Source organism: Cololabis saira, chromosome 19 (genome assembly GCF_033807715.1).
Source record: "Cololabis saira isolate AMF1-May2022 chromosome 19, fColSai1.1, whole genome shotgun sequence".
Lineage (NCBI taxonomy): Eukaryota > Metazoa > Chordata > Actinopteri > Beloniformes > Belonidae > Cololabis > Cololabis saira.
Genome location: NC_084605.1, coordinates 1,116,013 through 1,135,858, shown reverse-complemented (window position 1 = coordinate 1,135,858; position 19,846 = coordinate 1,116,013). Strand labels below are relative to the sequence as shown.

At 39.7% G+C, this 19,846-nt stretch overlaps 1 protein-coding gene across 1 annotated transcript in view; it reads right to left on the bottom strand.

The window, feature by feature from the left end:
* ryr2a (ryanodine receptor 2a (cardiac)) overlaps positions 1 to 19,846 on the bottom strand; it is a 267,704-nt gene that overhangs the window by 146,062 nt on the left and 101,796 nt on the right. The window contains 7 exon segments of the mRNA XM_061709313.1: positions 6,833 to 7,033; positions 8,858 to 9,528; positions 11,430 to 11,605; positions 12,517 to 12,611; positions 16,282 to 16,413; positions 17,275 to 17,361; positions 18,803 to 18,959. Coding sequence (XP_061565297.1) covers positions 6,833 to 7,033; positions 8,858 to 9,528; positions 11,430 to 11,605; positions 12,517 to 12,611; positions 16,282 to 16,413; positions 17,275 to 17,361; positions 18,803 to 18,959 — 1,519 coding nt within the window.

The window sequence follows — 19,846 nt, the reverse complement described above, 5'->3', positions numbered from 1 at the left end:
CAACACGCAGCTCTCTACAACACGTAACTCTCTACAACACGCAACTCTCTACAACACACAACTCTCTACAACACAACTCTCTACAACACACAACTCTCTACAACACGCAACTCTCTACAACACAACTCTCTACAACACACAACTCTCTACAACACACAACTCTCTACAACAAACAACTCTCTACAACTCTCTACAACAAACAACTCTCTACAACACAACTCTCTACAACACACAACTCTCTACAACACACAACTCTCTACAACTCTCTACAACACACAACTCTCTACAACACACAACTCTCTACAACTCTCTACAACACGCAACTCTCTACAACACAACTCTCTACAACACGCAACTCTCTACAACACAACTCTCTACAACACACAACTCTCTACAACTCTCTACAACACGCAACTCTCTACAACACAACTCTACAACACGCAACTCTCTACAACACAACTCTCTACAACACACAACTCTCTACAACACACAACTCTCTACAACACACAACTCTCTACAACACACAACTCTCTACAACACGCAACTCTCTACAACACACAACTCTCTACAACACACAACTCTCTACAACACGCAACTCTCTACAACACACAACTCTCTACAACACGTAACTCTCTACAACAAACAACTCTCTACAACACACAACTCTCTACAACACGCAACTCTCTACAACACACAACTCTCTACAACACGCAACTCTCTACAACACACTACTCTCTACAACACACAACTCTCTACAACACACAACTCTCTACAACAAACAACTCTCTACAACTCTCTACAACACACAACTCTCTACAACACACTACTCTCTACAACACACAACTCTCTACAACACACAACTCTCTACAACACACTACTCTCTACAACACACAACTCTCTACAACACACTACTCTCTACAACACACAACTCTCTACAACACACAACTCTCTACAACACACAACTCTCTACAACACACAACTCTCTACAACACACAACTCTCTACAACACGCAACTCTCTACAACAAACAACTCTCTACAACACAACTCTCTACAACACGCAACTCTCTACAACACACAACTCTCTACAACACACAACTCTCTACAACACACAACTCTCTACAACACAACTCTCTACAACACGCAACTCTCTACAACACGTAACTCTCTACAACACGTAACTCTCTACAACACGCAACTCTCTACAACACGTAACTCTCTACAACACGTAACTCTCTACAACACGTAACTCTCTACAACACGTAACTCTCTACAACACGTAACTCTCTACAACACGTAACTCTCTACAACACACAACTCTCTACAACAAACAACTCTCTACAACACACAACTCTCTACAACACACAACTCTCTACAACACACAACTCTCTACAACACACAACTCTGTACAACACGCTACTCTCTACAACACAACTCTCTACAACACGCAACTCTCTACAACACGTAACTCTCTACAACACACAACTCTCTACAACACGTAACTCTCTACAACACGTAACTCTCTACAACACGCAACTCTCTACAACACGTAACTCTCTACAACACACAACTCTCTACAACACACTACTCTCTACAACACACAACTCTCTACAACACGTAACTCTCTACAACACGCAACTCTCTACAACACGTAACTCTCTACAACACGTAACTCTCTACAACACGCAACTCTCTACAACACGTAACTCTCTACAACACGTAACTCTCTACAACACGCAACTCTCTACAACACGTAACTCTCTACAACACGTAACTCTCTACAACACACTACTCTCTACAACACACAACTCTCTACAACACAACTCTCTACAACACGCAACTCTCTACAACACGCTACTCTCTACAACAAACAACTCTCTACAACACAACTCTCTACAACACACAACTCTCTACAACACAACTCTCTACAACACAACTCTCTACAACACGCAACTCTCTACAACACACAACTCTCTACAACACACAACTCTCTACAACACACAACTCTCTACAACACACAACTCTCTACAACACACAACTCTCTACAACACACAACTCTCTACAACACACAACTCTCTACAACACGCAACTCTCTACAACACGCAACTCTCTACAACACACAACTCTCTACAACACACAACTCTCTACAACACACAACTCTCTACAACACGCAACTCTCTACAACACACTACTCTCTACAACACACAACTCTCTACAACACACAACTCTCTACAACACGTAACTCTCTACAACAAACAACTCTCTACAACACAACTCTCTACAACACGCAACTCTCTACAACACACAACTCTCAACAACACGTAACTCTCTACAACAAACAACTCTCTACAACACACAACTCTCTACAACACACAACTCTCAACAACACGTAACTCTCTACAACAAACAACTCTCTACAACACACAACTCTCTACAACACACAACTCTCAACAACACGTAACTCTCTACAACAAACAACTCTCTACAACACACAACTCTCAACAACACGTAACTCTCTACAACAAACAACTCTCTACAACAAACAACTCTCTACAACACACTACTCTCTACAACACACAACTCTCTACAACACACAACTCTCTACAACACACAACTCTCTACAACACACAACTCTGTACAACACGCTACTCTCTACAACACACAACTCTCTACAACACACTACTCTCTACAACACACAACTCTCTACAACACACAACTCTCTACAACACACAACTCTCTACAACACAACTCTCTACAACACAACTCTCTACAACACAACTCTCTACAACACGCAACTCTCTACAACACACAACTCTCTACAACACACAACTCTCTACAACACGCAACTCTCTACAACACACTACTCTCTACAACACACAACTCTCTACAACACACAACTCTCTACAACACGCAACTCTCTACAACACACTACTCTCTACAACACACAACTCTCTACAACACACAACTCTCTACAACACACAACTCTCTACAACACACAACTCTCTACAACACACAACTCTCTACAACACACAACTCTCTACAACACGCTACTCTCTACAACTCTCTACAACACGTAACTCTCTACAACAAACAACTCTCTACAACACAACTCTCTACAACACGCAACTCTCTACAACACGTAACTCTCTACAACAAACAACTCTCTACAACACACAACTCTCAACAACACGTAACTCTCTACAACAAACAACTCTCTACAACACACAACTCTCAACAACACGTAACTCTCTACAACAAACAACTCTCTACAACACACAACTCTCAACAACACGTAACTCTCTACAACAAACAACTCTCTACAACACACAACTCTCAACAACACGTAACTCTCTACAACAAACAACTCTCTACAACACGTAACTCTCTACAACAAACAACTCTCTACAACACGTAACTCTCTACAACACGTAACTCTCTACAACACGTAACTCTCTACAACACGTAACTCTCTACAACACGTAACTCTCTACAACACGTAACTCTCTACAACACGTAACTCTCTACAACACGCAACTCTCTACAACACGTAACTCTCTACAACACACAACTCTCTACAACACACAACTCTCTACAACACGCAACTCTCTACAACACACTACTCTCTACAACACACAACTCTCTACAACACACAACTCTCTACAACACGCAACTCTCTACAACACACTACTCTCTACAACACACAACTCTCTACAACACACAACTCTCTACAACACACAACTCTCTACAACACGCAACTCTCTACAACACGCTACTCTCTACAACTCTCTACAACACGTAACTCTCTACAACAAACAACTCTCTACAACACAACTCTCTACAACACGCAACTCTCTACAACACGTAACTCTCTACAACAAACAACTCTCTACAACACACAACTCTCAACAACACGTAACTCTCTACAACAAACAACTCTCTACAACACACAACTCTCAACAACACGTAACTCTCTACAACAAACAACTCTCTACAACACACAACTCTCAACAACACGTAACTCTCTACAACAAACAACTCTCTACAACACACAACTCTCAACAACACGTAACTCTCTACAACAAACAACTCTCTACAACACGCAACTCTCTACAACACGTAACTCTCTACAACACGTAACTCTCTACAACACGTAACTCTCTACAACACGTAACTCTCTACAACACGCAACTCTCTACAACACGTAACTCTCTACAACACACAACTCTCTACAACACACTACTCTCTACAACACACAACTCTCTACAACACGTAACTCTCTACAACACGCAACTCTCTACAACACGTAACTCTCTACAACACGTAACTCTCTACAACACGCAACTCTCTACAACACGTAACTCTCTACAACACGTAACTCTCTACAACACGCAACTCTCTACAACACGTAACTCTCTACAACACGTAACTCTCTACAACACACAACTCTCTACAACACGTAACTCTCTACAACACGTAACTCTCTACAACACACAACTCTCTACAACACGCAACTCTCTACAACACGCTACTCTCTACAACACAACTCTCTACAACACGCAACTCTCTACAACACACAACTCTCTACAACACGTAACTCTCTACAACACACAACTCTCTACAACACACAACTCTCTACAACACACAACTCTCTACAACACACAACTCTCTACAACACACAACTCTCTACAACACACTACTCTCTACAACACACTACTCTCTACAACACACAACTCTCTACAACACACAACTCTCTACAACACACAACTCTCTACAACACACAACTCTCTACAACACACAACTCTCTACAACACACAACTCTCTACAACACACAACTCTCTACAACAAACAACTCTCTACAACACACAACTCTCTACAACACACAACTCTCTACAACACAACTCTCTACAACACAACTCTCTACAACACACAACTCTCTACAACACGCAACTCTCTACAACATAACTCTCTACAACACACAACTCTCTACAACACGCAACTCTCTACAACATAACTCTCTACAACATAACTCTCTACAACACGCAACTCTCTACAACACACAACTCTCTACAACACACAACTCTCTACAACACGCAACTCTCTACAACACGCTACTCTCTACAACTCTCTACAACACGTAACTCTCTACAACACACAACTATCTACAACACACAACTCTCAACAACACGTAACTCTCTACAACAAACAACTCTCTACAACAAACAACTCTCTACAACACACTACTCTCTACAACACACAACTCTCTACAACACGCAACTCTCTACAACACACAACTCTCTACAACACGCAACTCTCTACAACTCTCTACAACACGCAACTCTCTACAACACGCAACTCTCTACAACACACAACTCTCTACAACACACAACTCTCTACAACACGCTACTCTCTACAACACACAACTCTCTACAACACACAACTCTCTACAACACACAACTCTCTACAACACACAACTCTCTACAACACACAACTCTCTACAACACACAACTCTCTACAACACACAACTCTCTACAACACACAACTCTCTACAACACACAAGTAGATATGCTGCTATAGGCCTATGCTGCAGGGGGCACCGACATGATCCGCTGGCCGGTGCCTCTCACCCTTCTTCTCCTCTCCTTTTCCCTGCCTCTCTTCTGCATTACCATTTTTATTTATTATAAATATCTCATAGCTATCATTTTTGTCCATCGTTCCTGTAGTTTCTTGTGCCGGCCCCCCTTTTTTCTCTTTTGTGCATGTTTGCAGGCTGGAGCCTCAGGAGCTGCGTTCTGGCCTGTGTTCCCGCCCCCCCCAATCCCCGGTCATCCCGTTGCTGCTTCCACCTGCCTGCTGTGCTGTTGCCGTCCCTGACCCCCCAGTCTGGCCCTCGGCAGGAGGGTCCCCCCTTATGATCCTGGTCCTGGTCCAGGTTTCTTCCTACTAAAGGGGAGTTTTTCTTGCCACTGTTTGGCTTAAGGTTTTTCTCCCACTATGGGAGTTTTTACCTGACATTGTTTATATAATAATTGCTCGGGGGTTTATGTTTATGATTATATTTATGTTCATGTTCTGGATCTCTGGAAAGCGTCTAGAGACAACATCTGTTGTATTAGACGCTATATAAATAAAATTGAATTGAATTGAATTGAACAACTCTCTACAACACACAACTCACAGCTGTCATGTTTAGAAAGGCTTCCTCTTCTACCTCCAGTTTCAGACCAAAGCAGGGGATTCAACTGGATTTGCGTTAGCTCCGCCCACTGAGTTTGACGAGTGAAACTGACAGTTTTACATTTCATGATTCAGCAACACGACATCATTAATTAAATGTGTCATTAATTAATTAAATGCTGAAATAATACATATATTTTTTTTACTTAAAATTAATTGTATTTTAATTAATTAATGACATATTTCATTCTAATGTTAATTAATAAATGACACATTTAATTAATTAATGATATATTTCATTCCCATTTTAATTAATTAATGATGTATTTATTTATTTTATTTTGGCACAAAAAATCCTCCATACATATGAGGTCAGACCAGCACACTGCAGCCTTTCAGGCCCATGCAACAATGATTTTTAATGTAAAACTTTGTTATATTGCTGCATGTCACATGTCCAATATATGTGACATATATATATATATATATATATATATATGTATGTATGTATGTATGTATGTATGTATGTATGTATGTATATATATATATATATATATATATATATATATATATATATATATATATATATATATATATATATATATATATATACATATATATATATACATATATATAAATTATATTAATAGTTCGTACCTGCTCCTGCGGCGGACTCCTGAACTCCTTGGTTTTCTTGGCCGTCAGCGCGGCCGACATGTTCAGCGCCAGCATCACCTCGTTGTAACGGAACCGCTGGTTGTCTTGGAGAGAAGCCACGAAGTCGTCGGAGAAGGCGACGACCGCCTCGATCCGGTGACGCACCTGACAGTCGCACAGGAACCGCAGGACGTGGCACATCTGCACAAATAAATCAGATACAACGTTTAACTTTAACCGGAGTCGATCCCGGCACAGTTCATCCAAGTGAGGGCCGCGGCCTTCGTGGCGCTCGAACCCGGCGACCGTGTCAGGGGGGCTGATAAGAGGGGAGCCAAAACTTCTCTCAGAGCTGCTCCTCAGCCAATGTCCTTGATGTTATCAGACGGCCCGGTCAGTTCTGAAACAGGTCCACAGATGTTCCTGAGAGGGGAGGGTTAGTGGGGGCAGAGTCACCTTGTTTACATTCCACCAGGGAGATTGTGACTGGAGTAGCGGGCCAAGCTGCTCTGTCAAGGTCAGATTATAGAATCAACAATTATATTGCAAACAGGCAGACTCCAGTAATTTTCCGTCTGCCTTCAGTCTCTGGTTCATCAATGGCGACTCCAATCAGACGAATTTGTGATCAATTCCCGCCAAGCCGAGCTTCCAACTTCTCCAAGGTCTTCTCCATCTTGCCAATGAGCTCAAAGACGCCGCCAGCCTGAGATTCTGTTCAAGAATCACATCCAGCTTACGGCTTTGCTCCCCCAACGTTAAAGTCTGAGTGTTGATCACCTTGCTTGATCCTTCAGCCACGTCCGGCAGCTCTGAAAGAGCCAGAACAGCTGTCGACGACTTACGCGTTTGTCGGTAGACCAGGAATCCCCCTCCTCCTATCAGGAGAAATCCTGCTATCATAAATCCAATTATGAAGCATCTTCAACGTCCTCCACAGACAGAATCACCAAACACAACGGTTTCCAATGTTTCCAGGAATCCATTGTGTATCCAGTAAAAAATGTCCCATCGGGGCAGGAGGGCTCCCTTACCCCCTGACTTCTTGCCGCAAAAATTTGGTCAATTGTGGGCCGCTCGGTGGCGCAGTGGGTTAAGCGGCGGCTCATATACTGAGGCTACAGTCCTCCTGCAGCGGTCGCGGGTTCGAATCCGGCCTGCGCACCATTGCTGCGTGTCGTCCCCATTCTCTCTCTCTACCCCTTTCCAGTCTGCATCTCCAATAAAGGGCCACTAGAGCCCAAAAAAATCTTTAAAAAAAAAAAAAAAAAATTGGTCAATTGTGCTGAGAGACCAGTTAATCAATTCCATGATTGTAGAGTTTGGGAGGAGTGAAAAGAAGAGACTCTGAAGACGAGACAAACAAAAGCACTAGCAGGGCAGATAGATAAGGGAGAGGAGCAGAAGAAGCGTGCGCCTTCACCGAGAGCCGGAAGAAAAGACCAGAAATGGGCAGAAATATGTGCCACTAGAAACTGAATTTTAATAATTAATATTTGAATTTGAATTGCTCAACTTGAATAATTGCATTAAAAAATTGAATCTGAATTACATAATTTGAATTTGTATTGTTTAATTTTAATCATTGCATTGAAAAACTGAACCTGAATAGCATAATTTTAAATTGAGTTTATTAGTTTGGAACAGAATTTCTATAAACTTGAAACTGAATGTCACATTATGAAATTGAATTCAATTGTTTTGAAACTGTATTTGATCCTCACTGAAAATTCAACTCTCTTAACTTCAACGTTAACAGGAGTCGTTGTCGTTAACTTTAACGTTAACCGGAATCGTTAATGTTAACTTTAACGTTAACTGGAGTCGTTAGCTTTAACGTTAACGTTAACCGGAATCGTTAACGTTAACTTTAACGTTAACCGGCATCGTTAATGTTAATTTTAACCGGAGTCGTTAACGTTAACTTTAACATTAACCGGCGTCGTTAGCATGTATGCTGTTTTTAAAAATAAAGAATTAAAGCTTGGTTAGCTCGTTAGCTTCGTTAGCTCGTTAGCTTCTCACCTGCAGCTTCACCGGCTCCGGCAGCTTCATCTGCAACAATCCTCCGTTGAGCACGTTTCTCCCAGAATCCTCTGCTGCTCCGGCCTCCGTCTTCTTCTCCTCCGTCTTCCTCTCTTCCTCCTCCTCCTCCTCCTCCTCTTCCCGTCCGTCCTCCGGTTCGTCCGGCTCCTCCTGGAACACGGCGGGCTCGATGAGCCGGAGGATTCTCCGGAGGTCTCGGTTCCTGAAGACGCCCATGACGAGCAGCGTGTGGACGAGCTTGACGAGCGGCACGAACAGGAACTCGGTGCTGCCGCCGACGGGGTCCCGGACGTGCCGGCTGCCCTCCCGCACCGCCTCCGTCAGCATCGCGATCGTCTTCAGCTTCAGCGTCTCCAGCGGGAACTCGGGCGTGAACTGGAAGCAGCAGTCATTGTTGCCGCGGCGACGCGACGCCGCCGTGGCCGCGGTGACGAAGCTCGGGGAGGAGAAGGTGGTGCGCGGGCGGAGCGACGTGCTCAGGCCGATCCCCGGCAGGCCGTGCTTCTTCCGCTGGTCCGGGAACAGCGTGATGCTCTTGGTCTCGTCCGTCATGGGCACGATGAACTCGTTGTTCATCATGAGGCGCGCGGTGGCGTAGCTGGACAGGTGGATGTCGATCAGGAGGTCGTAGTAGCCGGAGCGGAGCAAACCTAGGGGGGATTAGCAACGGTTAGCACCGGTTAGCACCGGTTAGCACCGGTTATTCACGTTAAACGTTAAACAAACCTGGGGTGGGAGTTAGCACCGGTTAGCAACGGTTAGCACCGGTTATTCACGTTAAACGTTAAACAAACCTGGGGTGGGAGTTAGCACCGGTTAGCACCGGTTAGCGCCGGTTATTCACGTTAAACCACAAATTAAAGAAACGCTGCAAATAAAAACAAATGCCGCTGCAAATAAAATAATAAACGCTGCAAATAAAAGAAATGCTGCAAATAAAAGAAATGCTGCAAATAAAAGAAACGCTGCAAATAAAAGAAATGCTGCAAATAAAAGAAACGCTGCAAATAAAATAATAAATGCTGCAAATAAAAGAAATGCTGCCAATAAAATAATAAATGCTGCAAATAAAAGAAATGCTGCAAATAAAAGAAACGCTGCAAATAAAATAATAAATGCTGCAAATAAAAGAAATGCTGCCAATAAAATAATAAATGCTGCAAATAAAAGACACGCTGCAAATAAAAATAAACGCTTTGCAAATAAAACAAACGCTGCAAATAAAATAAACGTTTTGCAAATAAAAGAAACGCTGCAAATAAAAACAAACGCCGCTGCAAATAAAATAATAAACGACGCAAATAAAAAAGCCACAGAGGAAGTGAATTAGCGGGGACTATTTTTGCCGATGCACCGGTGTTTTTTACGTGAGAGGAGAAGAAGAAGATGAAGAGGACGTAAGTGAAAAGGAAGAAATAAGAAGAGCGAGGAATAAGAAGAACAACGAACGAGAGAATAAGTGAAAAGGTTAGTGTTCAACGTCGCTACGTGTCATTTTTAATGTGCAACACCGGTGCATCGGCAAAAATAGTCCCCGGTAATTCACTTCCTTTGTGGCTTTTTTATTTGCGTCGTTTTTTTTTTATTTGCAGCGGCGTTTCTTTTTAACTTTTCTTTTTTTTCCTCTTTTCTTTTTTTTCCTCTTATTCCCTCTTTTTTCATCTTTTCTTCTATTTTTTCCTTTTTTTCATAAAGCGCTTTTCTGCAAAGAAATGTACGTTTTACGTCTCATTTATTCATTCACACACACACTAATATACTTGGGAAACAGTTAGGCACCAAATATAATATATTTAATTTTCTCAGATGGCAAAAATAAGAACTTTATTGATCCCACATAGGAGTAATTCATGTTATATCAGCTATAGAGAAAAAGGTAGCTGCGGTTATTAGCAGCGGTTATTAGCTGCGGATATTAGCCGTGATTATTAGCTGCGGTTATTAGCCCCGTTAGCCCCGTTAGCCCCGTTAGCAGCTGTTATTAGCCCTGTTAGCCCCGTTAGCTCGTTACCTGGCAGGTACTTGTTCTCTATGGCCGCCAGCAGCTGTTATTAGCCCCGTTAGCCCCGTTAGCAGCTGTTATTAGCCCCGTTAGCAGCTGTTGTTAGCCCCGTTAGCAGCTGTTGTTAGCCCCGTTAGCCCCGTTAGAAGCTGTTATTAGCCCCGTTAGCCCCGTTAGCTCGTACCTGGCAGGTACTTGTTCTCGATAGCTGCTAGCAGCTGTTATTAGCCCCGTTAGCCCCGTTAGCAGCTGTTATTAGCCCCGTTAGCAGCTGTTGTTAGCCCCGTTAGCAGCTGTTATTAGCCCCGTTAGCAGCTATTGTTAGCCCCGTTAGCAGCTGTTGTTAGCCCCGTTAGCCCCGTTAGCAGCTGTTATTAGCCCCGTTAGCCCCGTTAGCTCGTTACCTGGCAGGTACTTGTTCTCGATAGCTGCTAGCAGCTGTTATTAGCCCCGTTAGCCCCGTTAGCAGCTGTTATTAGCCCCGTTAGCAGCTGTTGTTAGCCCCGTTAGCAGCTGTTATTAGCCCCATTAGCCCCGTTAGCTCGTTACCTGGCAGGTACTTGTTCTCGATAGCCGCTAGCAGCTGCGACTCATCCACGTGCGAGCAGAGCGCGTGCGCCACCCGGTTGTTTCCCAGCGCGCAGACGGCAGAGTAAAGTCTGAGCGTGTGGTGGTGGAACGTTAGCAGCTCGGGCTGCTCCGACAGCTCCAGTACGTCCACCGACCTGGGGACGAGGACGGAGACATAACAGACACATAGTCCAGCTGTTTAGCTATAAAATGTGTAGGAATCGTTCAGTTTGTGATAAAAGCATGAGATTTGGTACAAACAGCCAAAGGTTTCCCCAAAAGATCTGGACGTGGAGCCATCGTGAATTTTCAACATGGCGCCCATGGCAGCCATTTTTAAAAATGCTCTTTTATTCTCTTTTTCCCTCTTTTTTCATCTTTTTCTCCTCTTTTTTTCATGTTTTTTTCTTTTTTTCCTCTTGTTTCCATATTTTTTTCCTCTTTTTTCATCTTTTTCTCCTCTTTTTTCCTATTTTTTTTAAAATATTTTTTCCTCTTTTTTCCATATTTTTCTCCTCTTTCTCTCCTCTTTTTTTCTTTTTTTCCTCTTTTTTTCTCTTTTTCTCCTCTTTTTTTCTATTTTTTTCCTCTTTTTTCCATATTTTATTTCTCTTTTTTCCTATTTTTTATCTTTTTTTCCTCTTTTTTCTCTTTTTCTCCTCTTTTTTCCATATTTTATTTCTCTTTTTTCATTGTTTACTCTTGTCTTTTTTTTCCTCTTTTTTTTTCTCTATCCCCAAAAAATCTGGACGTGGAGCCATCGTGAATTTTCAAAATGGCGCCCATGGCAGCCATTTTGAAAATTCACGATGGCTCCACGTCCAATTATTTTTGGAATGCCTTTGGTTATTTGTACCAAAGTTCATGCTTGTATCACAAACTGAACGATTGTTTTGGTTCTCTCCTGCACTAAGACACATTAATATATAACAGGTAGAAGAGGGCGGGGCCAGGGAAGGGGGCGGGGCCATGAGGACGGGGGCAAGGTCATGGGAAGGGGGCGGGGCCATGGGCACGGGGGCGGGGTCATGGGAAGGGGGCGGGGCCAGGGTCACCTGTCACTCACCTGTTCTCCTCAGGGATGTGTAACGACATGAACTGCAGCGGATCCAAACACTGGACCAGCCAGCCCAGACGGTCGCTGACGCGGGACGAGGAAACCTGGAATAAAAACACACGAGAAGGAAAAGTTTAGTTTAGTTAGTTTAGTTTAGTTAGTACCAAGAAACCTGAAATAAAAACACAGTTTAGTTTAGTTTATAATATTATACAGATAGATAATAAAAACAAACCACACGAGAAGGAAAAGTTTAGTTTAGTTTAGTAGTTTAGTAGTTTAATTTAGTTTAGTTTAGTAGTTTAGTTTAGTTTAGTTTAGTTAGTAGTTTAGTTTAGTTTAGTGTAGTTTACTTTAGTAGTTTAGTTTAGTTTAGTAGTTTAATTTAGTTTAGTTTAGTTAGTAGTTTAGTTTAGTGTAGTTTAGTTTAGTAGTTTAGTTTAGTTTAGTAGTTTAGTTTAGTAGTTTAGTTTAGTAGTTTAATTTAGTTTAGTTTAGTAGTTTAATTTAGTTTAGTTTAGTAGTTTAGTTTAGTAGTTTAATTTAGTTTAGTTTAGTAGTTTAGTTTAGTTAGTAGTTTAGTTTAGTAGTTTAATTTAGTTTAGTTTAGTAGTTTAGTTTAGTTTAGTTAGTAGTTTAGTTTAGTGTAGTTTAGTTTAGTAGTTTAGTTTAGTTTAGTGTAGTTTAGTTTAGTAGTTTAGTTTAGTTAGTAGTTTAGTTTAGTAGTTTAGTTTAGTTTAGTGTAGTTTAGTAGTTTATTTTAGTTAGTAGTTTAGTTTAGTGTAGTTTAGTTTAGTAGTTTAGTTTAGTTAGTAGTTTAGTTTAGTGTAGTTTAGTTTAGTAGTTTAATTTAGTTTAGTTTAGTGTAGTTTAGTTTGGTAGTTTAGTTTAGTGTAGTTTAGTTTAGTAGTTTAGTTTAGTAGTTTAGTTTAGTTTAGTAGTTTAATTTAGTTTAGTTAGTAGTTTAGTTTAGTGTAGTTTAGGGTAACACTTTACAATAAGGGTCCCTTAATTAACGTTAGTTAATGCATTATTAAGCATTAATTAACAGTTTAATAATAGTTAAATAACCATTATTATGTATTACTTAACATTAATTAGCATATTAGTTCATGCATTAATAAACAGTTAATTAATGCCTACTGCTTATGAGGCAGTTAAGCATTAATAATGTTACCTAAGGGATAAATGTGTTACACTTTACAATAAGGGTCCAGAATAGTATTTACTAATGGTTAATTATGGTTAAGTAATGCTTATGAGGCAGTTAAGCATTAATAATGTGTTACCTAAGGGATAAATGTGTTACACTTTACAATAAGGGTCCAGCAAGCCTTTACTAATGGTTAATTATGGTTAAGTAATGCTTATGAAGCAGTTAAGCATTAATAATGTGTTACCTAAGGGATAAATGTGTTACACTTTACAATAAGGGTCCAGAATAGTATTTACTAATGGTTAATTATGGTTAAGTAATGCTTATGAAGCAGTTAAGCATTAATAATGTGTTACCTAAGGGATACATGTGTTACACTTTACAATAAGGGTCCAGCAAGCCTTTACTAATGGTTAAGTAATGGTTATGAGCCACTCCTATACATTTATTAAGGTTTATGTCAGGTTACCGTTCATAAGGTCAGGTAAGCTACCTTATAACATACACAGCACCATTAGGAAATGATTACTTAAGACTCTAAATAGTTGTTTAATAATGCCCATCCAGTAAACATGTACACCATTAGCGAATGATTACTAGATGTATTAGGTAGCTGTTACTTAATGCATATTCACTCCAAATAAACACCATTAGTAAATGATTACTAGGGACCTTATTAACGTTTTACTTATGTATTAACTAATGTATTACTTTATACTAAGTAATGCATACATAAGGATAAATAATTACATCATGTAACGTTTATTAATGCTTACTAATGTATTAATTAACTCTGAGCAGTAGGCATTAATTAACTGTTTATTAATGCATTAACTAATATGCTAATTAATGTTAAGTAATACATAATAATGGTTATTTAACTATTATTAAACAGTTAATTAATGCTTAATAATGCATTAATTAACTGTTTATTAATGCATTAACTAATATGCTAATTAATGTTAAGTAATACATAATAATGGTTATTTAACTATTATTAAACTGTTAATTAATGCTTAATAATGCATTAACTAACTGTTTATTAATGCATTAACTAATATGCTAATTAATGTTAAGTAATACATAATAATGGTTATTTAACTATTATTAAACTGTTAATTAATGCTTAATAATGCATTAACTAACGTTAATTAAGGGACCCTTATTGTAAAGTGTTACCTAGTTTAGTTTAGTAGTTTAGTTTAGTAGTTTAATTTAGTTTAGTTTAGTTTAGTAGTTTAGTTTAGTTAGTAGTTTAGTTTAGTGTAGTTTAGTTAGTAGTTTAGTTTAGTGTAGTTTAGTTTAGTAGTTTAGTTTAGTTTGGTAGTTTAGTTTAGTTTAGTAGTTTAGTTTAGTTTGGTAGTTTAGTTTAGTTAGTAGTTTAGTTTAGTAGTTTAATTTAGTTTAGTTTAGTAGTTTAGTTTAGTAGTTTAGTTTAGTTTGGTAGTTTAGTTTAGTTTAGTTTAGTAGTTTAGTTTAGTAGTTTAATTTAGTTTAATTTAGTTTAGTAGTTTAGTTTAGTTTGGTAGTTTAGTTTAGTTTAGTAGTTTAGTTTAGTAGTTTAGTTTAGTAATTTAGTTTAGTTTAGTAGTTTAGTTTAGTAGTTTAATTTAGTTTAGTTTAGTAGTTTAGTTTAGTTCAGTTTAGTAATTTAGTTTAGTTTAGTAGTTTAATTTAGTTTAATTTAGTTAGTAGTTTAGTTTAGTAGTTTAGTTTAGTAGTTTAATTTAGTTTAGTTTAGTAGTTTAGTTTAGTAGTTTAGTTTAGTTTAGTAGTTTAGTTTAGTTTAGTAGTTTAGTTTAGTTTAGTAGTTTAATTTAGTTTAATTTAGTTAGTAGTTTAGTTTAGTGTAGTTTAGTTTAGTAATTTAGTTTAGTTTAGTTTAGTAGTTTAGTTTAGTAGTTTAGTTTAGTTTCTTTATGTCGTGCTTTCTGAATGTGACGGCAACAAAGTATGGAGGAACTTTTGTCCCAAAATTAAACAAATAATACATACATCATTAATTAATTAAAATGGGAATTAAATATATCATTAATTAATTAAATGTGTCATTAATTAATTACAATGGGAATTAAATCTATCATTCCTTCATTAAATGTGTCATTATTTAATTAAATACTGGAATAATTAATTAAATACTGAATACTATATACTAATACAAATATGTTTTTAATTAAAATGAATTGTATTTTAATTCATTCATGACACATTTATATAATTAATTAATAAATTACACATTTAATTAATTAAAGACACATTTAATTAATTAATTAATTACATATTTAAATCCAATTTTAGCACAAAAAAATCCTCCATAACAAAGAGTTAAAACAAGCACGACAAAGTCTCTCCGACAGGGAAGGCTAACGGCTAACGGCTACCCTGAGGACGTGGTTGGTGCTAACGGCTAACGGCTACCCTGAGGACGTGGTTGGTGCTAACGGCTAATCGGCTACCCTGAGGACGTGGTTGGTGCTAGCGGCTAACGGCTACCTGGAGGACGTGGTTGGGGACCAGGAGTTGGTGCTAGCGGCTAACGGCTACCTGCAGGACGTGGTTGGTGCTAGCAGCTAACGGCTACCTGCAGGACGTGGTTGGTGCTAGCAGCTAACAGCTACCTGCAGGACGTGGTTGGGGACGCGGGTCCACACGACGGGCGTCAGGAACTGGACGTGGAGACGGGGGGGACACTGGGGGACGACGTTCCTCCTCTCGCTCTTAAACAGTCCGGCGGAGAGAGGCATCGCGTTCTAGAGAAGACAAGAAAACAACGACGGGGTTTAGCAACCGGCGCTAGCTCTTCTGCTAGCGTGTATGTTAGCATGGATGTTAGCGTGTATGTTAGCGTGTGTGTTAGCATGTATGTTAGCATGTATGTTAGCGTGTATGTTAGCGTGTATGCTAGCGTGTATGCTAGCATGCATGTTAGCGTTTATGCTAGCGTGTATGTTAGCGTGTATGCTAGTGTGTATGCTAGCGTGTATGTTAGCGTGTATGCTAGCGTGTATGCTAGCGTGTATGCTAGCGTGTATGTTAGCGTGTATGTTAGCGTGTATGTTAGCTTGTGTGTTAGCGTGTATGCTAGCGTGTATGTTAGCATGGATGTTAGCGTGTATGCTAGCGTGTGTGTTAGCGTGTATGTTAGCATGTATGTTAGCGTGTATGTTAGCGTGTATGCTAGCGTGTATGTTAGCGTGTATGCTAGCGTGTATGTTAGCGTGTATGCTAGCGTGTATGTTAGCGTGTATGCTAGCGTGTATGCTAGCGTGTATGTTAGCCTGTATGCTAGCGTGTATGTTAGCGTGTATGTTAGCATTATGCTAGCGTGTATGTTAGCGTGTATGCTAGCGTGTATGTTAGCGTGTATGTTAGCGTGTATGCTAGCGTGTATGTTAGCGTGTATGTTAGCGTGTGTGTTAGCGTGTATGCTAGCGTGTATGTTAGCGTGTATGTTAGCGTGTATGCTAGCGTGTATGTTAGCGTGTATGCTAGCGTGTATGCTAGCGTGTGTGTTAGCGTGTGTGTTAGCGTGTATGTTAGCTTGTATGTTAGCGTGTATGTTAGCGTGTATGTTAGCGTGTATATTAGCGTGTATGCTAGCGTGTCCTCACCTTGACCCGTCCCAGCTCGAACTGGAAGACGCTGGGACTCGTGGCTTTGGCAAACACGGCCGGGAACAGTTTGGTTCCCGGTTCCACCTGCCGGGGAGACGGCGCTTAGTTCGCTGCTCAAGTAGAAATAGAAAACCTTGGGATTTCCCTGATACTATTTTTTACACATCGAGTACGAGTACCGTATTTTAATTTGTGTACTCGCCGATACCGAGTACCGATACGATACTTTTACCACAAAAATAACTAGGCTAAAAATGCAATGAATTGGAAGACAGGTTTTATTTGCAACAAACAATTTCAAACAAAAAATTATGTTTCTGTGTAAATAAAAAGTTTCCAAACTGGCACTGACTTCATATTTAAGAAAATTTGAAACATATAACATATCAACACTGCAAAAACTCAACATCTTACCAGGAATATTTGTCTTATTTCTAGTTAAAATGTCTCATTTTTAGACATTATCATTACACTTAAAACAAGAGTCATCACTTGAAAAAACAACAATTTTCACCGGTTTCAAGTAGATTTTCACTTAAAATAAGTAGAAAAATCTGCCAGTAGAAAAATATTTTTTTGCTTGTAATGAGAAGATAAATCTTGTCCCACTGGCAGATTTTCCTACTTATTTCATTTGTTTATTTGGAAGGGACAGATACAGGAAACATAGACAGACATAAATGGCTATCTGATGCCTGAATCATAGTGTTTAAGGCGATTGCTAATTTTCAACACTCGTCCCTAACAGGGCTCACATCACAATTAAAAGAAAGGAGTTAGAGACATTTCAAGTGAAAATTGACTTGAAACAGGTTTACAATTGTCAAATAAAACAATAAAACTAAATTTAGTCGACATTTCAACTTTTTTCACAAAATTTCAAGAAAAAAAGTCGAAATGTTGTTGGAAAAAAAATGTTCACCTGTTTCAAGTAAATTTTCACTTAAAAAAAGTCAAAACTTTGAGAAAAAATTCAAAATGTAGAGAAAAAAAGTCGAGATTCGAGAAAAAAGTTGACATTTTGAGAAAAAAGTCCAAATGTCGTTGGAAAAAACAACAATTTTCACCTGTTTCAAGTAAATTTTCACTTGAAATAAGTAGAAAAATCTGCCAGTGGAACAAGATTTTTTTTGCTTGTAATGAGAAGATAAATCTTGTTCCACTGGCAGATTTTTCTACTTATTTCAAGTGAAAATTTACTTGAAACAGGTGAAAATTGTCAAATAAGTTATTTTTCTGGTAATGAGTCTTGTTTTAAGTGTAATGAGATTTTTTTGACTAAAAATTAGACATTTTAATGAGAAATAAGACAAATATTATTTTTTGCAGTGTAGAAGTTGCTTGTTTAGCTGGTAGTTTGTTTAGCTGGTAGTTTGTTTACCTGGTAGTTTGTTTAGCTGGTAGTTTGTTTAGCTGGTAGTTAGTTTAGCTGGTAGTTAGTTTAGCTGGTAGTTTGTTTAGCTGGTAGTTAGTTTAGCTGGTAGTTAGTTTAGCTGGTAGTTTGTTTAGCTGGTAGTTTGTTTACCTGGTAGAAGGTGCTGAGCTCCTTCCCGTTGGCCGTGAAGCTCAGGAATCCTCCGCTAACGTCCACCAGACAGCCGATCTCCAGGCCGTTGTTCCGGCCCTGGCCGGGAACGCTGCTCTCTCCGGCCCAGACCATGTAGCAGCTGCTGCGCTTCGTACTGGAAACAAACTACAATAAACTACAGAACAAACTACAGGAAACACACTCAAACTACCGGCCCAGACCATGTAGCAGCTGCTGCGCTTCGTACTGGGAAGAAACTACAATAAACTACAGGAAACGCACTCAAACTACCGGCCCAGACCATGTAGCAGCTGCTGCGCTTCGTACTGGGAAGAAACTACGGGTCAGAACAAACTACAGAACAAACTACTGGAAACACGGGTCAGAACACACCCGGCCCAGGAACGCTGCGCTTTTTTTGTGCGTGTGTGCGTTTTTTTGTGGGTGTGTGCGTTTTTTTGAGCGTTTTTTTTGTGCGTGCGTGTATTTTTTGTGCGCGCGTGCATTTTTTTGTGCGTTTTTCGTGCATGCGTTTTTTCGTGTTCTTTCGTGCGTTTTTGACATTTCAACTTTTTTCTCAAAATTTCAACTTTTTTTTCGACTTTTTCATCAAAATTTCAACTTTTTTCTCAAAGTTTCAACTTTTTTCTCGAAATAAACTACAATAAACTACAGGAAACACACTCAAACTACCGGCCCAAACCATGTAGCAGCTGCTGCGCTTCGTACTGGAAACAAACTACGGGTCAGAACAAACTACAGAACAAACTCAAACTACTGGAAACACGGGTCAGAACACACCCGGCCCAGGAACGCTGCTCTTTCCGTGCGTGCGTGCCTTTTTCTGTGCATGCGTGCATTTTTTCGTGCGTTTTTTTGTGCGGTTTTTTGTGCATGCATGCATTTTTTTGTGTGTTTTTTTGTGCGTGTGTGCGTTTTTTTTGGGCGTGCGTGCGTTTTTTTGTGGGTGTGTGCGTTTTTTTGAGCGTTTTTTTTTTGTGCGCGCGTGCATTTTTTTGTGCGTTTTTCGTGCGTGCGTTT